Source organism: Abramis brama (genome assembly GCF_963993115.1).
Source record: "Abramis brama genome assembly, chromosome: 16".
In the NCBI taxonomy this organism is placed as follows: Eukaryota; Metazoa; Chordata; class Actinopteri; order Cypriniformes; family Leuciscidae; genus Abramis; species Abramis brama.
This window is the reverse complement of record NC_139978.1, coordinates 864650-885177: the sequence shown is the minus strand read 5'-3', so window position 1 is coordinate 885177 and position 20528 is coordinate 864650. Positions and strand designations below refer to the sequence as shown.

At 41.9% G+C, this 20528-nt stretch overlaps 1 protein-coding gene across 1 annotated transcript in view; it reads right to left on the bottom strand.

Moving 5' to 3' along the window:
- Window positions 1-2266: 2266 nt before the first annotated feature.
- Window positions 2267-20528, bottom strand: part of cacna2d3a (calcium channel, voltage-dependent, alpha 2/delta subunit 3a) — a 132019-nt gene continuing 113757 nt past the window's right edge. The window contains exons 28-38 of the mRNA XM_084087788.1: window positions 13427-13488; window positions 12307-12351; window positions 12162-12224; window positions 11785-11855; window positions 10438-10513; window positions 9665-9717; window positions 9425-9480; window positions 5912-6026; window positions 4435-4545; window positions 3688-3772; window positions 2267-3161 (exon numbers count right to left, since the gene is read on the bottom strand). Coding sequence (XP_083943914.1) covers window positions 3066-3161; window positions 3688-3772; window positions 4435-4545; window positions 5912-6026; window positions 9425-9480; window positions 9665-9717; window positions 10438-10513; window positions 11785-11855; window positions 12162-12224; window positions 12307-12351; window positions 13427-13488 — 833 coding nt within the window. The 3' untranslated portion in view covers window positions 2267-3065. The remainder of the gene's footprint in view (window positions 3162-3687; window positions 3773-4434; window positions 4546-5911; window positions 6027-9424; window positions 9481-9664; window positions 9718-10437; window positions 10514-11784; window positions 11856-12161; window positions 12225-12306; window positions 12352-13426; window positions 13489-20528) is intronic.

The following is a 20528-nucleotide window of genomic DNA, read 5'->3' as shown; positions in this document are numbered from 1 at the left end:
TGACCCAGCGTTTATCCATTCATTTGAGGGCTTCACATGAGGGGAAAAACTATACAGTATGGAAGCTGGTATATTCGGACACAGGGCAGGACTGGTTTGAGAAGTATTGCACTAATTCACTGGATAGCAAAACAAAACAAAAAAACTAACAAATCGTATGCACTGTGATTCATCTACTAAGTTTTCTACAGTAAATAATATAATTTCTGTACAATACCTAAAAAAAATGTGTGCAGTCCCTGTAAATAAAGTCATTAAAAGAGTAAAGTATGTTTGTCACGTTGCCAGTATATTTGTAATGAAATTGCATGAGAAGCTTGTTCATTTAATCTGATGATTCAGTTGCAGACCTGAGTAAGTGGAAGAAACTCCTCTCCTCTCTCCTGCGCCAGTTCATCCACTCCAGCTCCAGCTTCAGGTGTAGTTAATACTGAGTTCTTGAACGCTATCAAGTTACATGGAAGTAACTTGTTTACCATCTCTTGGATTTAAGTTGGATTGTAGTTATTATATATATATATATATATATATATATATATATATATATATATACACAACACACACACATAATAACATGAATGAATGGAACCCATGTTCGTTTAGTCTCACACTAACACTATGCATCCCATTAGATTTCTCTTCTAATGATTTAATAAATGATGCATCTCACCTGATCATGTGGAAGCAAAATGGCGAGGATATTTTTACTTGCCTTTCAAGATGAACCTACTTTTACAGCTCAGACAATGTCATAATGTCATTTGGCCCATATTGTGTAATCAGACAAATCGTTTCCTGTGAAGAGAATTATACATTTACATATTTTTTATTATTATTATTATTATTTTTACCAGGTTGCTGTCTGGATAAACTCTGCACCAGACATCACAATGTAGACTGAAAAAAGAAGTAGAAGTTAAAGTTAAAGCTCCAATCTCCTCCCGAAAAAAGTCTGTTGGTTCCTCAGTGACTACTTCACTCAGAGAAGCTGTCAATCACAGCTGTCAATCATGACGTCACACTCCCATTTTATAGCATCAAATAACTTGCTAAAACAAAACTAATTTAAAAAGAAAATGAACACTTGAACTTTTATCAGCATGATGAAAACTACCTAAAATGACAGAACTGGTCTGCTCATGAGCTATACTGGGACCAGCCACCAGAGGGCGATCGAGACTCTGGGTTTATGAGCTATACTGGGACCAGCCACCGGGGGGCGATCGAGACTCTGGGTTTATGAGCTATACTGGGACCAGCCACCAGGGGGGCGATCGAGACTCTGGGTTTATGAGCTATACTGGGACCAGCCACCGGGGGCGATCGAGACTCTGGGTTTATGAGCTATACTGGGACCAGCCACCGGGGGCGATCGAGACTCTGGGTTTATGAGCTATACTGGGACCAGCCACCGGGGGGCGATCGAGACTCTGGGTTTATGAGCTATACTGGGACCAGCCACCGGGGGGCGATCGAGACTCTGGGTTTATGAGCTATACTGGGACCAGCCACCGGGGGGCGATCGAGACTCAGGGTTTATGAGCTATACTGGGACCAGCCACCGGGGGCGATCGAGACTCTGGGTTTATGAGCTATACTGGGACCAGCCACCGGGGGGCGATCGAGACTCTGGGTTTATGAGCTATACTGGGACCAGCCACCGGGGGGCGATCGAGACTCTGGGTTTATGAGCTATGCTGGGACCAGCCACCGGGGGGCGATCGAGACTCTGGGTTTATGAGCTATACTGGGACCAGCCACCGGGGGGCGATCGAGACTCAGGGTTTATGAGCTATACTGGGACCAGCCACCGGAGGGCGATCGAGACTCTGGGTTTAAGAGCTATACTGGGACCAGCCACCGGGGGGCGATCGAGACTCAGGGTTTATGAGCTATACTGGGACCAGCCACCGGGGGGCGATCGAGACTCTGGGTTTATGAGCTATACTGGGACCAGCCACAAGGGGGCGATCGAGACTCTTCTCACTTCTCAGGACTTGTAAAACACTTATGGATTTGAAGGGTTAAAAATGTTAAAAGATATTCAAGAGTTTTAAGCGAAATGTAAGGATGTTTAGTTGTATGAGATATGGAATAAGTATAATTTTTCAAGTTGGGCTAACCCTTTGCCAATACATCAAAAGATTATCAAGTGCTCTCATTTTATTAGCTGATGTTCTCTCACATCAATAGTGGAAAATCAAGTTGATGCACCTCACTGAATAGAGAATATCTAAGACATATGTACATATGAAAGAGTCAAAAAGCAACAAATCATCAAAGATCAACTCATTTGTCTCTGTATTTTAAAAAAAAAGATTTATTTCAAAAGTACACAAACTGCAGTTGTATCTCTTATTGTAAGGCAATGTTCACAAAGAACATCAACTCTTGTTATACACTATTCTATTGCATTTGTCACAGTTGTATGGCTGAAAATCATAAAAAGTATAACTATAACAGTTACGGAACAAAAACTCAAATTTATGACACAATTGTATTTGTTTGTAGACATTTACGAATCCTACTTCAGTTCAGTTAATTAGCACAGTTACCAGTCTCCTGTAGCCTTGCTTGTAAAATGTTTCCTATTAACTATGTGAACATAAAATATGGTAAGACTTTACAGTAAGGTTTCATCTGTTAACGTGAGTTAACTACATTACTTAACATGAACAATACTTCTACAGCATTTATTAATCTTAGTTACTCTCAACATTTACAAATACAGTATTAAAATAAAAAGTTGTATGTTAACATTAGTTAATGCACTGTGAACTAACACAAACAAACTTTTTTATATTAACTAACATTAACAAAGGTTGATAAATGCCGTAAAAATATATTGCTCATTGTTAGTTCATGTTAGTTGATGCATTAACTAATGTTTAATAAATTAGACCTTAAATATGAAGTGTAACCTTAAAATACCATTTATTTGTAGCGGTCTATGTGATTCTGATGAGTTAAGTTTTCCAGTGTAAATCAATATTTATATGATCACTTTTTGCATGCTGGACGGAGTCAGGGGTCGGAGGAGGGAAAGGGGGCGGAGCCTGTTTTCATCACCTGGGAAAGATGTGGACTATCAGGAATAGCAGAACGGAAGCTGTTAGTGATGGAGTCAAGCTCACGGATCCGCCACACTCCATCGAGTTTTCCTGAAGAGGGATCAAACATGCACAACATTACTTCATATCAGAATTATGAACTCTATGGCTGTGTATGAAAGCTGGAACATTCTGATTCTAATTCTGATCCTATCTACTGAACTGCAGGAACGGTATGGGAAGAGTTTTTAGCGCATGATTTGGATTCTACCCAAAAATCAGCAGATATTAATAAACTCTAAAGCTTGCTGACAATATGGTGCCATGGAATTGCTATTACACAAGAATAACATATTAAATACGTTCAAATGCTAATAATGCATGTTACTATTTACACTGGTCTGCAAATAGCATCTACCACACTGCAAAAAAAGTTGATTTTTAAGTGCAATCAACTTGAATTTTTAAGTAATTTCAACTTAAATTACTGACTTAAAAAATAAGTTGAATCTTCTATAACTGTATAAGTGAGTAAAAGCATATATTGTCATAACTAATTGATCATATCATTTTAATTTTATATATTTTTATATTTAATTTTAATAACGTCTGCCGCAGATTTGGTTTGTTTCTGTACCTCGTGATGGAAGGGGTGGCACGTGTCCGGTCGTCTTCTGTCCTTCTGAAACTTCAACCGTTCACATTTCAGAGACTCGTTATGTGCAGTGAAATTAAGGGAAAAATACGACAGAGGACGGTTTTGAAAACAGAGGAAAACAGAGACCTTAGAGACAGATAATTGCCAGTTGCATAAACTTGTAGCAATTATGTTCAGACTGAGCTGTGTTACTTATAGAATGACCAAAATACCTTTAGATTAGAGTCCAGTTCTCACTATTCACTAACTAATAACAGTAACACTTTATTTTACAGTGTCCTTGTTACATATGTTACATGTACTTACCATGGTAATAACAGTAAATTATGCATAATTACATGCAACTAACCCTCAACCAAATCCTAATCCTACCCTAACCCTATAGTAAGTACAAGTAATTGCTTAATATTACTCAGCACTTAAATATATAATTACACTGTAATAATGACACTTTAAAATAAAGTGTAATAAATAAATAAACTCCTAATTACTGCTTATCAATAGTTAGTAAGGTAGTTGTTAAGTTTAAGATTAAGGGATGTAGAATATGATCATGCAGAATAAGGCATTAATATGTGCTTTATAAAAACTAATAAACCGGTAATATTCTAGTAATATGCATGATAATAAGCAACTAGTTCATAGTGAGAATTGGACCTTAAACTAAAATGTTACCAAATAAATAAAATGATAGTGAAAGCACGTGGTTTTTTATTAAGGATATACATAATTTCGACGGGGTCCATGGTGACGGGGCCGAAGTCGCTGCAGTCACACGTGTTGTCGATGACCACCATGAACAGGTTACTGCTGGGAATCTGCTGGATCACAAATGACCTGAGGAGGACAAGAGAGACGGTGAGATTCAAAGACTTCACAAGGCCTTTTATCTGCTCCAAAAAAGAAAAGTGTGGATGAAAACGTCTTCTTCAGGGAGAGGCGTCGATGCTGTGTGGAATCTGCATGCAGGCAGACAAGTGTTCATATACTGAATTACTCCACCTGCACATGAATGCCCTAGGGCGAAAGATTGAAGATTTCAGGCTAATGATTCATTTCTTAATAATCATCTTCCCTTTTACTTTGGATAAAAGCTTGCAACAGAAGTATACCTTTGGCTGTACTTTTATTTGCCTGTTACGTGTTCTATATAGTTCAGGGTCAGTGTTTATGTTTATGTTATTGTTTAGGGTCAGTGTTTATTTTTAGGGTGAGTGTTTATGTTTAGGGTCAGTGTTTATGTTTATGTTATTGTTTAGGGTCAGTGTTTATTTTTAGGGTGAGTGTTTATGTTTAGGGTCAGTGTTTATGTTTATGTTATTGTTTAGGGTCAGTGTTTATTTTTAGGGTGAGTGTTTATGTTTAGGGTCAGTGTTTATGTTTATGTTATTGTTTAGGGTCAGTGTTAATTTTTAGGGTGAGTGTTTATGTTTAGGGTCAGTGTTTATGTTTCATGTTTATGTTTAGGGTCAGTGTTTATGTTTAGGTTATTGTTTAGGGTCAGTGTTTATGTTTAGGTTATTGTTTAGGGTCAGTGTTTATGTTTAGGGTCAGTGTTTATGTTTAGGTTATTGTTTAGGGTCAGTGTTTATGTTTTGTGTTTATGTTTATGTTATTGTTTAAGGTGAGTGTATGTTTATGTTATTGTTTAGGGTCAGTGTTTATGTTTAGGGTCGGGGTGGGGTTTGGTACTCCAAAAAATGGTGAAATTATAAATATATATAAAAATCATTGATATATTGTTTGTCGATACAGCGACGTCTAGGTGCACCTTTAATGTCTTAATAGTGATGCTAATGGGACTTGAGCATATTTCAGTTTTTGACAACCTGGGAGTAAAAATGGATGGTTTCTGATTAAATAAACTAAACAAATGAAAAGGCAAAAGCAAAATATATAGCATAAAATATATAAATTCCAAAAATATAAGCAAGGTATAACGTTCATGCGAGGGCACATGAATATCTAATACATATAATACCATTGTAAAATTGCATTTAAATGAACAGCTTTAAGTTGAGTTGTTCGTCCCTTTTTCTTTTTCTCCCTCTCTTGTACATCATTCACATATTAAAAAAAATTAAAAAATAAATAAATAAAATCACTCTCATTATAATAAACAGAGCTATTTTCAGCTGACCCCAATTATCCTATGTATGTGTGTCTGTGCACGTGTTTGTGTGGTTGTAAGTATTGCACATACTTAACACAGCTTTCACAGTCAATATTCCCCACGGTTTCTTTAATGGTGCGCTCAGACACGAATGCTGGATATTCTGTATCACAAGGGACCAACATAGTTCTTCCTCCTCTCTGAGCTAGAGAGAGAAACAGAGAAAGAGAAAGAGAGACATTGTTCTTCAAATTGTTTTCCTACGACAAGGCTTATCTGTATCACTCAAGGAACATGCATTTTGACATATAACAGTCTCATCACCTACTCAAATGAAGACAATTAGTGCATTGTGACATGACTGACTAGACCCTTGAGCACTAGTTAACTTATATCCATAAAGTCTTGCGAAATCCTTAAGTCTCTGCAGTTTTCTCACTTACATTTAATGTGGAAAATGGGATCCATATAGACCTCATTTATAAAATGTGCGTACAAACAGGTTTGTACTTAGACTGTGCATATACGGTAAAATCCATGCCAAAGTTCCTGTTTATAAAAACGATGTTCCCTTTCAGTCGCTCACGTTCAACGTAATGCCGTAATTGGAATCACTTCAGGGAGCCCTATCAACTTTGAGTGTCTACAGAATGAGCCAATGACCATTGGCGTGCGTGAATCGCGTCACGTGCCCCACAGCGCGGATATAAACAGGAAGCGGGCGCATGCACACATTGTCTTTCACTTCGGAGCTGAGAGGTTGTTACTTCAGAGCTGCAAGAAGAGACTCTGCGAGTTGGAAATCCTAACTCTCTCCAACGTTGGTGTGACGGTGCGATCAGCGGTGGCCGCGAGCTTACAGCTCTCATCTGCTGTTTTACAGCTTTCTCAGTGTGACGTTTTTTTTTCTTTTAACTCATTATAGCTGCGGCTACCCCTGGGTGCCTCAGCGTGAGAAGAGATTTTAATTTTCTCTTTTTTTTATTTTCAACTAAAAGAGCAACACAAGCGTGACCCTGCATCCTTTTCATCAATAGTTGCCTCTCATGTTTGGGCATTCAGCATGCTGAGGCAGCTTTTGTGGATAGTTCATGTTCCCATTGCGGGAATATGACTATGGCCGTGTTAAGATTGAGACCTCAAGGGAGGTGCAGTCCCCTTGCCTATGCCCCGATCTAGTGTCTATTCTGCACCTACTTCAGCCTACTTTGGCGCTTAGCCAGGGTGATCTGAGGATTACCGTGAGGGCTTCTCCGCCGAGGCAATCTCCGTGGGCCCCTCACGCCTCACAAACGCGGCTGCCGCTGGAGCCCCCAAAAGAATGTGTTTCCCCCAGTGAGCCTTATTGCACAGACCCTGTGCAAAGTCAGGGAGGACGAGCAGCAGGTCTTGCTTGTTGCGCCGTATTGACCCAACTGGACCTGGTTCCCGGAACTAGTGCTCCTCGCGACAGCCCCTCCCTGGCCCTGTGGCACCCGCTTCCAGACCTCTGGAAACTCCTTGTCTGGTCCCTGGACGGGGCGCAGAGTTTCTAGGTGACCTACTCCAGGCGGTAGTTGACACCATCACTTCCGCTAGAGCCCCCTCTACGAGGCGCCTCTATGCATTGAAGTGGAACCTGTTCGTCGAGTGGTGTTCTTCTCACGAGGAGAACCCCCGAACTTGCTCGATCAGAGCCGTGCTTTCCTTCCTGCAAGAGGGAAGGCTGTCTCCCTCCACCCTTAAAGTGTATGTTGCCGCTATCGCCGCACATCGCGATGCAGTTGAGGGTAAGTCGCTGGGAAAGCACGACCTAATCGTCAGGTTCCTGAGGGGGGCTCCTGAGTTCCTGGTTCCTGAGACTAAATCCTCCTCGCTTACTCTCTATACCCTCTTGGGATTTGTCTCTGGTCCTTTCGGCACTTCAGAGACCACCCTTTGAGCCTTTGCGATCATCTGAGTTAAACATTCCATCCTGTAAGACAGTACACCTGGTTGCATTGGCCTACATCAAGAGGGTAGGGGACTTGCATGCATTTTCGGCCGATGAATCGTGCCTAGAATTCGGCCCGGCTAACTCTCACGTGATCCTGAGACCCCGGCCCGGATACGTGCCCAAGGTTCCTACCACTCCCTTCCGGGACCAGGTAGTGAACCTGCAAGCGCTGCCTTCGGAGGAGGCAGACCCAGCCCTGGCTTTTCTCTGTCCCATTCGCGCTCTGCGTCTGTACGTGGACAGAAAGTAAAGCCTAAGGACCTCAGACCAGCTCTTCGTCTGTTACGGAGGCCAGCAGAAGGGAAAGGCTGTCTCCAAGCAGAGGATGGCCCACTGGATAGTGGGTGCCATTGCCTTGGCTTATGAAGCCCAAGGCGTGCCCTGCCCGCTCACATTGAGAGCCCACTCCACTAGGAGTGTTGCTTCTTCGTGGGCGCTGGCACACGGCGCCTCGCTGACAGACATCTGTAGAGCTGCGGACTGGGCCACACCTAACACATTCGCTAGGTTTTATAGCCTACGTGTTGAGCCGGTTTCTTCCCATGTGCTCTCTTCCAGTAACACCGAAGTTCCCACTCTAGTGTCGGCTCGCTGCGCCACTCCCCTCCACATAGAGCGGATACGTGCGCCTGTGGCTCCAGTCGAGCTCCCCACTTAGGCGAACCCTGTAGAGTTCCTCCACACCCCTTCGGCAGTCGGACGTTCCTGAGTGTCCGATGCCAGGCCTAGTACTCGTATGCTTGTGTAACTTGTGCTAGGCTGTGTTCCATATGTGGTGATCCCTGCGGCGATCCCATATGCGTATTCTTCCACAATCAGCTCCCTGTGGTGAGCCTGTGTCTTTCCCTTGGCAGAGTCCGCTCTGCCGTCACTGTCCGGTGTAGTCTCCCCCTTCTCAGGCTGAAGCCACCCCAGTGACATTCCATGTGTTGCACTTCCCCTAACCGGCCAGTCCATATGTGTATTCTCCACATGTACCTCCCTTCGGGCAGGATGTGGCTTCCGCAGCGTCCCGCTTCCTGTTTATACCTGCGCTGCGGGGTGGGGCGCATGACGCGATTCACGCACACCAATGGTCATTGGCTCATTCTGTAGACACTCGAAGCTGATAGAGCTCCCTGAAGTGATCCCAATTACGTCGTCACGTCGACGTTACGTCTCCCGTTCCCTCCTTCAGGGAACGAGGGTTACATTAGTAAATGAGACGTTTTACGTGGAAAGGTTCGTAGCAGACGTACACACTTTTCCTTGTGGCAGAGAGTCGTATGTACAGCAGTGATTTGGAAATGCAAGCCATTCTCAAGTAAAGGATTTGGACATTGACTGGTGCTCTTTTACATGGTAATGACATTATTTAAGCGCGCCATTTACAAGGCAGAGATCTGAAACCATTCATCTTTGCAAAATTTCGCGATCATTTGTGATTTATAGATTTCACATCTGGAAGAGAGGTGTACACACGTTTTTTTGTGCGTACGTTTGTTCATTAAATCACATGTACACACACTGGAGAAATGATCGTATGATCAAAAGTAGGACGGTTTCTAGGCAACATTTTATAACTGAGGCCTCTAATGCCATCAACTCATCAAACACCCTGCCTCATAAACACATATTATCAAACCTACCCTTAATGGTGAGGTCAGAGTACCACCAGCTGTACAGGTTGAACTCAAGCAGAAATCTGCAAAGGAAAGGAAAAAGGGCAATAATGAAAGCAGTTACTGGAAAGAGAGAAAGGAATCCAAAAACGGACACAACAGAGTAACAAGTACAGTAATGTTATTTATATTTTGCATATATAAAAAAGTTTTCAGATTTGTAAAACTCAAAACATCAGAGAAGAGTTCATAAGATCAGAGTCTTACATGACTAACTCGGTCAGTAGCCATCGGACAGCTGCGAATAGAGCAAAGTAGGGCTGCAAGGAAAACAACAATAACCAGTCAAACACTGAGAGGCACAAAGTAGTTCAATTATTATCAATTATTTTGATTAAGGATGTGGCAGAACCATTATATAGTACATATGATATTACGTAATATGATTACGTAACTTGCGTTACTTGTAATGCATTACTCCCAACACTGACTATAAGTAACTTTGTCAATTAGCAACATGTCAACTAGCAGTCATTAGACTAGTAGACTGTGTACTGTCAGTTAACACTTTTTTAATGGCCCCCAACAGACTTTATACTGACTATACATATCTTTTCAAGTATGTCAACTTATTCTACTAATCCTAACCCTAAGCTAACCTTGTAAAAATACTCTAGTGGCCTAATGAGAGTTAGTTGACATGTACAGTTGTTGCAAAGTTACTTATAGTTAGTAGAATGTCTAAAGTGGACTATTGAAATAAAGTGTAACCATAGATTTATAGCCATATGTCCATAAAAGTATCCAAATATGATGACACTTTTTTGATGGGGGACATGTCTGCTGAGAACCGAAGCGCAGCTGATGATAATGAGAATGTGTGTATCAAGCACTTGAATGAGCGGGTGAAAAAATAAATTATGTTTTAGTGTTTTGCTTTTGCAAAATTATGAGAGAAACCATAGAAAAACATAAAAAATTGGAATGAGGAATACATGCAACTTAACAGATGTAGTGTAATGGCTTTGTGTAGTACTCACGTGTAAGAGTGTGTGTGCTGTGTCACTGGTCTGTGCATACACCCTACAGATGGCCTGATAGTCATACAGATTCACCCTGAAAACAAATCCAAGTATTATTGTTTATGCATTTTTTCCATAATTACTATAAAACATACATTACAAAAATGCAAATGTCAATGACAAGCATGTGTTGATGAGTTTGTGTATGAACTCACTGAACTAATGACAACACAAAAAATGAACACATGAACTTCTGCAATAAACAATTGCAATAGTTAAGTCAAGTCACATTTATTTAAATAGCGCTTTTTACAACACAGTGTGTTTCAAAGCAGCTTTACAGGGATAACAGGAAAATAATGCAAAAATAAAATAAAAATCACAGTCCAGCTTAAATCAGTTCAGTGATGGTTCATTTTTGTTTTAAAAAAGTTATTAATTTACTTCATTTATATATATTTATATATATAGCCGCTCTGGAGAAAACTGTGATGTCATCGTCCAGCTCAGTTCAGTTCTCATATAATAGTCAATAATCAATGCAGGAGATCAATAATATTGTTGAATATTAAATTAAATGTTAAATTGAATGTTCCCAACTAAGCAAGCCAAGCAAATGGCAACAAAGGTGGAAAAAGGCGACAGTGTGTGTGTGTGTGTGTGTGTGTGTGTGTGTGAGAGAGCTGGCCTCCTTTTACATCACATCAAAGTGTAAATCAGAGATAATTATAATTTTGCTTGCAGCTGTTTCTGTACCTCAAACACTGATGAAGGTTCATTTCACATCCATGTGTGTGTGAGAGAGCTGTCTTTGCATTAATTTATGTCTATGTATTAGTGTGTGACCTTCTGTCGTCAGTGTGACTGTGTGTATATAGGGGAATATTCATTAGGAGCAAAGTACTGAATGATTTCTTATTTCATATTATTCTGATTGAGATCTGTGATATAGAACTATATGTTGAAAACCTGTTTCTGCTGAACCTGTCGAACCGTGTGATCTAGAAGAGCAGTTTTCCACATTACCTCCCAACACTGAAGAAACTCTTCCATTTGTATATGTAAGAGAACTTTGAACATCTCACTGCCACTAAACTCAGTTCGCTAGGCGTAGCTACTGGTCAGGAATGGTAAATCTATTACAACAAGGGTTGTTTATGACCATTTGACTGAACAAATCTACTCAAACTCAGAATGTTTGGCCCCGTTTGTTATAATTTATTCATTATAACAAGTAGGTTTATTAGCAGATTTAGGGCCCTATTTTAAGGATCTAAGCACATGTGCACTAGTGCATTTTTACTAGTTTAACTGTTCATTTTCAAGAGAATCTAATGTCTTAGTTCTCTTTCAGCATTGACATACCTCTTAAAAGAACCCATTGAAACCAGTTTGCTCATCACAGCTCCCTCAGCCTTCCCGAAGAACACACCAGTCTGAAAGAGACACTCCAGCGTAAATATCACAGTCTAATAGTGGAGATTAACAGTAATACTAAAAATTGTACTAAATTGATTCAGTGTTTTATTAATTGACTTTTATTTCTGCTCATATTTCACTATCAGAATGCATTTAGAAAGCATGTGGATTGATCATCGTTTACCACAGCCTCCGGAGTTGCAGTGGGCATTATAATTGGCACACATTCTGAATATATAGGAATAATATATTGACTATACAATTATTATTAAAGTATTTATGAATAGTCAAGTATACAGAAGCGCAAACTGGATGATCCTCACCAAAGACAGATCCTCAGCCACGATGATGAACCCATTGTTGTCTATAAGGTAACAGCTGATATCCTGCATGCGGTGGAGGAACAGAAAGGGTTAAAGAGTTGTGAACTGCAGAGACTGTAGAGGGAAGGAGTGAATATGGACTCACGTCATTGTCACAGCTGACAGAACACTTCCCGTCAAGTGCTGCACACTGGAGATAAAACACAGTTACGACAGCAAATAACATTGTGAGAAATGCATATTATGTAATGATACACCAATGCTTGTGAAATACATAATTTTTATGATGAAATTCAAAATTGTTCAAATCATTCATCTAACCTAACGTTAAAGAAGAAACACACACACATATCATCGCTGGCCAGTTGGGAAGGGTTGTGTTTAGCTTTAACTAAAGGCAACAACAGTTATTATTGTACAAATTAATGTAACAAAATATATAGGTTAATTAAAAAAACATAAAATGTGTGTGTACCTACTTAACCATATTTACTGGACATTTATACTGTAGAAGTTAGCTAAACTTGACAACATTGGGGGATGTCCTCAATGCCACAAAAATAAAGTAAATAAAGGTTTGTTAAAATTGTAAAAAGTGTGTGCGTGTGTGTGTGAGTGTGTGTGTGCGTGTGTGTGAGTGTGTGTGAGAGAGTGTGTGTGTGTGTGAGCATGTGAGAGTGTGTGAGTGTGTGTGTGTGTGTGTGTGTGTGAGAGAGTGTGTGTGTGAGTGCGTGTGTGTGTGCGTGTGTGAGCGTGTGTGAGTGTGTGTGTGCGAGTGTGTGTGTGTGTGTGTGAGCATGTGAGAGTGTGTGAGTGAGTGTGTGTGTGTGTGTGAGCATGTGAGAGTGTGTGAGTGAGTGTGTGTGTGTGTGAGTGTGAGAGAGCGTGTGTGTGAGTGTGTGTGTGTGTGTTTGTGTGTGAGTGTTTGTGTGTGAGCGTCTGTGTGTGTGTGTGAGTGTGTGAGCGTGTGAGTGAGCGTGTGTGAGAGAGCGTGTGTGTGTGTGTTTGTGTGCGAGTGTTTGTGTGTGAGCGTGTGAGAGTGTGAGCGTGTGTGTGTGAGTGTGAGCGTGTGTGAGAGTGTGTGGATGTGTGTGTGTGTGTGTGAGTGCGTGTGTGTGTGTGTGTGTGTGTGTGTGAGTGCGTGTGTGTTTGTGTGTGAGTGCGTGTGTGTTTGCGTGTGAGTGTTTGTGTGTGAGCGTGTGAGAGTGTGAGCGTGTGTGTGTGAGCATGTGAGTGTGTGTGTGTGTGTGTGTGTGTACTATCACCTGTCTGCTGGCAGTCCAGAACTTCCTCTGGAAGAACTCTAGCTTCATCTGAATACCCACAGCTGTCGAAACATTGACACAAACCATAGCAAGTCGTCAGTGGACTTTCGTGATTAAATATTTTTATAACACAGATCGTCCCTTGATAATGATAGGAAAAGCACTCGAAGTTGTTGTGGAGTTCTCTGTGAACACACACCTGACCTGAACACTCCTGAAGAACTACACTGCTTGGCAGAAAGATGATTATTTCTTATAAATAAATAATGAAATGTTTGCCGTTCTGTGTTTATTTTATGAAACCTTGCCAGATATATGCAGTAACAGATGCAGATATAAGCCGTAGTGTTCAGAGTCGTGTCTAACATCACCGCTCAGCTGATCACTGGACACCACGGCTTCTGACGGCTTATTCCCTTCGTTTAGCTGACAAAAACTGACAAAAAGGCAAAATAAATGAGTGAAATAAAATCCCAATTTCTCCCAACTCTCTCCCTCCAAACAAACATCAAATCTCATGATATTCAGAAAATGACATGTAACATAACTCTGTTGGGGAAAGGATCTGTTGACTGCCATTCAAAAATAGTATTCTGTTCAATTTAGTCAGAACGCATGACTATTTTTCAGGGCTATTAAAAACATGAAATGTTGTCATGACTTAAATTTGATACATTTATGCATTTGACAGACGCTTAAGTCTAAAATGTCTTACAGTGCACTGAAGTTGTACATTCCCTGTGAATCGACCCCGTGACCTCGATGTTGCTAGAACCACGCTTTACTGTTCGAGCCACAGGAATATACCTTAAACACAACTGTGTCAGAACTCCGAGAGATTATCCGTGCCAGTCGGAAACTGCCATTGAGAAGACTGGGAATGTCAGTGGATCTGTTTCTCCAACAGCTGAGCTCAAACACACAGACGTGTTCAGAGCAAACGCCACAGACTCAGTGTTTACACTTATCGGGAAATCAAGATACCAATGGATAACTCAGTTACAAGCTATATAAGTTTGTGACACTGCCACATTAGTTTAGGTATCATTACTTAAAAATTCATCAAAGGAGTTTAAGTATTTAATTGATTGCATATATGTCTGTAGGTTTCGTATAATATCTGAGTGATATGTATATGTACTTATTTATATGTATTTATCATGTTTACTTCCACTGTGTGTGATGGTATAGACATGGGTGTTTTGTATAAGGACACTGTTGGCTGATACGCCTATCACCGCGCACCCAAACTTATATATATATAGGGGGCGGTCTGAAGATGGTGACGAGCGTGTGTGAGACCAGAATGAGCGCCAGTACTCAGTTGCTGCAGCTACTAGTTATTGTAAACTGTTTCTCTTGAGTGGTAAATAGAAAGAAAGCATCACTACTGGGAAAACGGACTGCATATAAGCTAAACGCCGCTTGGAGGCGCCAGAGTTCAAGGAGGCTTTCCAGGCTGCTTTCCTGCCTCCTGATTACCTCTCGGAGGTAGAAGAAAAACTGCGAGATATGGTGCAGCTGCCCGAACAGTGTTTGAGGGATTTCGCCTATGATTATCGTGCCCTTTGTATCCGGTGGAAGCCTGAAATCACTGAGGCAGAGTTGGTAAGGAAAATACTAAACAACTGTAATCCCAGAATCGCTGGCTGTCTTAGAGGCACCATCACTACTGTTGACCAGCTCGTTCAAGTGGGCACATTGGTAGAAAAAGACTGCACCTCTTCAAAGGAGTACTGGGGCAAAGTGGACCAACAGAAGGCGAAAGAAAAGACCTCAAAGAAGACCCAGGAGAAGGGTAGCTACAAAAAACCTGCAGATATGGTGACGGTAGTTCAGTATGGGAAAAAATCTCTGTTGGCTCTTCTACATGTTCCAATTGCAGTGAGGGGAAAGAATTGCCCTGCTGTATTGGACACGGGATGCACTTTTTCTCTCATGCGTCAAAGTATGTGGATGGGGGTGGCTCGAAAGGGTGAGCAACTGAAGGCAAGTGGGGACCAAAGCTTTGCCCTTGCTAATGGGAAGACGTACGGTGCCATAGGAAAGGCACATCTTCTCTATTGCTGGCATGAAATGATGTGGGCTCTGGAGACATACATCCTGGCTGATGACAATCTGGCATTTCCCATTATTCTTGGTTTGGATTTCCTCTGCAAGACCTCTACCATCATCCATATGGGGGACCAAACGTATGGGGTGAAGGGGCCCAGGGGTTATACGTTTCATCCATTTTTGGCACCGCTTCATGAGAGTACGGGGTGTCAAGTCATTGATGCTCATTCTAATGCCAGTCTTTATGTAGCTATTCCTTCAGGAAGCACTTTGATTCCATTTTCTTCACCTGGGGTGGTAGCTCTGTCTTTTCCTGATCAACCTCCGGAGATTCAACAACTGCTGCAGGCCTGGCCTGAGGGGTGTTCAGGGAAACTGGGGAAGACCACAGTGGAAGAACACAAGATCTTTGCAGTGGATGAGATTCCTGTCCGTTGCAAAGCCTATCATGTATCCCCTTTTAAGCATCAGATCATTGTAGACCAGATAGAACAGATGCTCAAGGATGGCATTATTGAGCCCTCCCAGTCTGCCTGGGGTGCTCCAGTGGTTTTGGTCACCAAGCCTGATGGGTCGATAAGGTTTTGTGTTGATTTTCGACGCCTTAATGCCAAGACCCATCCAGACGCCTACCCCATGCCTCTCATACATGACCTTCTTGAGTCCATGCATGGGGCAGCTTTCTTCAGCACTTTAGATTTGAAATCAGGCTATTGGCAGGTTGCAGTGTCTGAAGAAAGTAAAGCCAAGACGGCCGTCATAACTCCAATGGGTCTCTACCAATTCAAGTGTATGCCTTTCGGACTAAAAAATGCTGGAGCCACGTTTCAAAGGTTGATGGAGAAGGTCCTGGGAGAGCTGAGGGGGAAAATATGCTGTGTTTATATTGATGATGTAATCGTGTTTTCGGCCACCCCCGAACAACATCTTAAGGATGTGAACGCCGTCCTGGAAAAACTCCATGAGGCCAAACTGACCCTCAACCTAAAAAAAATGTCTCTTTTTCCGACGGGAGCTGAAATTCTTGGGCCATGTGGTATCCGAGAAGGGTGTTCAGGTTGATCCAGGGAAGACCCTGGCGGTGACTTCCTATCCGATTCCCACCAATATTAAATCTTTGCAGCGTTTCCTAGGCCTAGTGGGGTGGTACCACAAATTCATAGATCACTTTGCAGACCTGGCAGCCCCACTTAACCACCTGATGAGAAAAGATGTGGAGTGGATCTGGTCAGAGGACTGTCAGTGGAGTTTCGACCAGCTGAAAAAGGCACTGGTGAATGCTCCTATCCTGATACAGCCTGATCACACACTGTCGTTTGAGGTTCACACGGATGCAAGCGATGTAGGGTTGGGAGCAGTGCTGGTCCAGAGGACTGGTGAGGGGGAGAAGGTTATAGCCTATGCTTCCAGGGGGTTGCGTGGAGCGGAGTGCAACTACTCTACATCCGAGAAAGAGTGTCTTGCGGTAGTGTGGGCAATTGAAAAATGGAGGCACTTCCTTGAAGGTCCTGAGTTCATTGTGTATACAGACCATGCTGCCTTGACTTGGGCCTTCAATTGTCCAAAGACTTCATCTCGGCTCACACGCTGGATCCTGCGGCTGCAGCAGTTCCAGTTTAAAGTCCAGTACAGAAAGGGCCTGCAAAACATCGTTCCAGATGCTCTGTCTAGAGCAGTGACTCCTCCCACTTCAGCAGCAGCTTGTGTTGCCAGGAATACTTCCCACGGTTCCACAGATCTGCCCACTTCGCTGTCTGCAATAAGGGATGCTCAGGAACAGGATACAGAGGTCAGTGACCTGGCCAAAGAGTCTACCACCAATAGTAGGCTGGATAGGGTAGGGTTTACAATATTGCAAGGTCTCCTGTACCGTCGCTCACCAATGAGAGAGGGGGGAGACAAGTTCCAACTGGTGGTACCCAAGAGACTTGTGCCTGTTTTCCTTGCTTACTTTCATGACCATCCGTTGAGTGGGCAATTGGGCAGATTAAAAACCCTCCTGAAGGTCCTTGAGGTGGCCTGGTGGCCATCTGTCCGAAAGGATGTATGGAATCATGTCAAGATTTGCAACATCTGCCAGGCTTACAAGCCTGAAAATCGTCAGCCTGCAGGGTTCATGCAGCCAAACCCCGTCGAAGATGCCTGGGAAAAGTTGGGAATGGATCTCATGGGGCCATTTCCCCGCAGCAAAAAGGGTAATACCTTTCTTTTTGTGATCGTGGATTACTTTACAAAGTGGGTGGAGATGTTCCCCTTAAAAGACAGCAAGGCCCACCGCATTGTGACCATCTTAAAAGAAGAGATATTCACTCGGGGGAGGGGGGGACTGTGACACTGCCACATTAGTTTAGGTATCATTACTTAAAAATTCATCAAAGGAGTTTAAGTATTTAATTGATTGCATATATGTCTGTAGGTTTCGTATAATATCTGAGTGATATGTATATGTACTTATTTATATGTATTTATCATGTTTACTTCCACTGTGTGTGATGGTATAGACATGGGTGTTTTGTATAAGGACACTGTTGGCTGATACGCCTATCACCGCGCACCCAAACTTATATATATATAGGGGGCGGTCTGAAGATGGTGACGAGCGTGTGTGAGACCAGAATGAGCGCCAGTACTCAGTTGCTGCAGCTACTAGTTATTGTAAACTGTTTCTCTTGAGTGGTAAATAGAAAGAAAGCATCACTACTGGGAAAACGGACTGCATATAAGCTAAACGCCGCTTGTAGTGTGGGGAAAACGAGCGCGTTACCAAATTGAGGACGCGTCAAAATAGTCTTCACAGACGGCTGGCTGGACTGATTCACCGGAGTTGGTGAGATCGATTGGTTTTGTTCTTTCTCCTATTTGCGTGGTATAACAGCAAGCCAACGATCGCATTTTTTCCTTTTGTGTGTGGATTACTTGTTTGCTACGTCATGGGACAATTTACCGGCATCGGCCTTGGATTATTATACACACTCTCGCGGGCGTCCTGGTAAAGGACAGGATATCTTTCGTTTAGTTTGGACTTTTAGGGTGTTTTCGGGACTGGGAAAAAAAGGACATTGAAATCATTTGGGGTTGTGTGGGTCATTTAATGTGTGAAAATATAAAGCGCTGTACTGTGAGCAAATACTAGTTTATTGTTTGGTGCGTGTTTTCCTTTGATGCTGGTAGACCGAAGATACTGTTTGTCAATGTTATAGTTTGTTATTGTTAATCTGGTCAATCTTTCAAAAGAACCCCTTGTGCGTTTTAGTTAACACAGCCTAAGTTAAAAGGTTGATTGTTACAAGTTATAGTTGTCTCTCCATATGATACTGGGATAAGAAAAAAAAAGAAGAAAAAAAACATTAAAAAGTTACATCTATCAGCTTTAACAAGAAGAGTGTGTATATGTTTAAAGGGGTGGTATAATGCCCTTTTCACAAGATGTAAAATAAGACTCTGATGTCCCCAGAGTGTGTGTGTGAAGTTTTAGCTCAAAATACCCCACAGATCATTTTATATAACATGTTAAAATTGCCACTTTTTGGGTGTGAGTAAAAACGTGCTGTTTTTGTGTGTGTCCCTTTAAATGCAAATGAGCTGCTGCTCCCGGCGCAGAGGGCAGAGCTTCAAGAGCTTGTGCTCCGGTGGCAACAAAACAGGCCAATCTCACTCAATGACATGTCAGAAACTGGACTAGTGGCGTTCAGTTCGACCCGAGTCGGACAATAATGAGTTAAAGAATATATGCTGTATGGATATAGAACAGGTTTGGTTTAATTACGGTTATAAACTATGTTGTCATCTTTCTTTTATTCAGTACAAGCCTGTTGTAGCGGACCCCGAGCCAAAACTTTCAGTGATCAGTTTAATGAAGTTTATTGTACATCACACAAAATATGAAGCGTCCGTTTTTACTCCAGAAAATCACAGTAAGATTCTCCCTTTCATTATCATCAACATACACAGCGAAGTACACAAAAACACTAGTTACAACAGTAAACAAATATATACAGACGTCATGCCTTTTCAGGGGGTGCTTAATAAACTGGTAAACTTTATATCCGTAACTGTAATAAAGTGCGCACTCTCCCTTTCATTACTGCGTGACCAGCATCTTGTAAAGCCTTTGTTGTGTATTGTCCCTCATTCTCAAAGCAGTCTGGAGTGAAATGATTTGCGCAGACATAAATGTAAGCGTACGATACATTGTCACTACAGCTGCTCGAGTGCGGACAAAATGGCGCCTGAACATCATGTAAAGTAGACCTCAGGGAACATTACTATATACATCCATTCAGTTCCTGACTCCTTCAATACGGCCCATGTGTTTTAGTCATTATCATGTTCAAAACATGAGTGTGAGATTCTCCACAAGGTCAGAGCAGTCACACGAAAACATGCACAAACACACACACACACGTACACACACGCACACACACGCACACACGCACACACACACGCGCACACACACGCACACACACACGCGCACGCGCACACACACACTCACACACACACGTTCACTCACTGACAGTCACACACACTCTCTCTCTCACACACACACACACACACACACACACACACACGCACACACGCACACACACACACAATAATTTCCACTTGCACAACTAATGCAAATGTCAATGTAACAGTAATAGCACAAATGTTGTCAGATCTGCCTCCACAGTGATATCTATAAATACAGCAGAGCTTATATCAGACAGATCAAGTGTAGTGTGTGTGTGTGTGTGTGTGTGTGTGTGTGTGTGTGTGTGTGTTGCCAGAACCGTCTGTTGATTTTCCAAAGATGGGACAGAAAAGCAGTGATCCTAGAATAACCTAGAATAAAATACCAACCTGTAAAATATCAATCTGTAAAATATCAATCAATCTCTATATCAATATCAATCTGTAGATTAAAGCAAGTAATTATTTATGAAATTTACTGAGTGAACTTAGTTTCAATGTAAATCACACAGCATTTTTCTTCAGTGCAGTTCACCCGGCTGTCGTGATGTTCTGCTGTCAGTTTTGCGACTGATTTTTCTGGTTAACTTGAATGTTT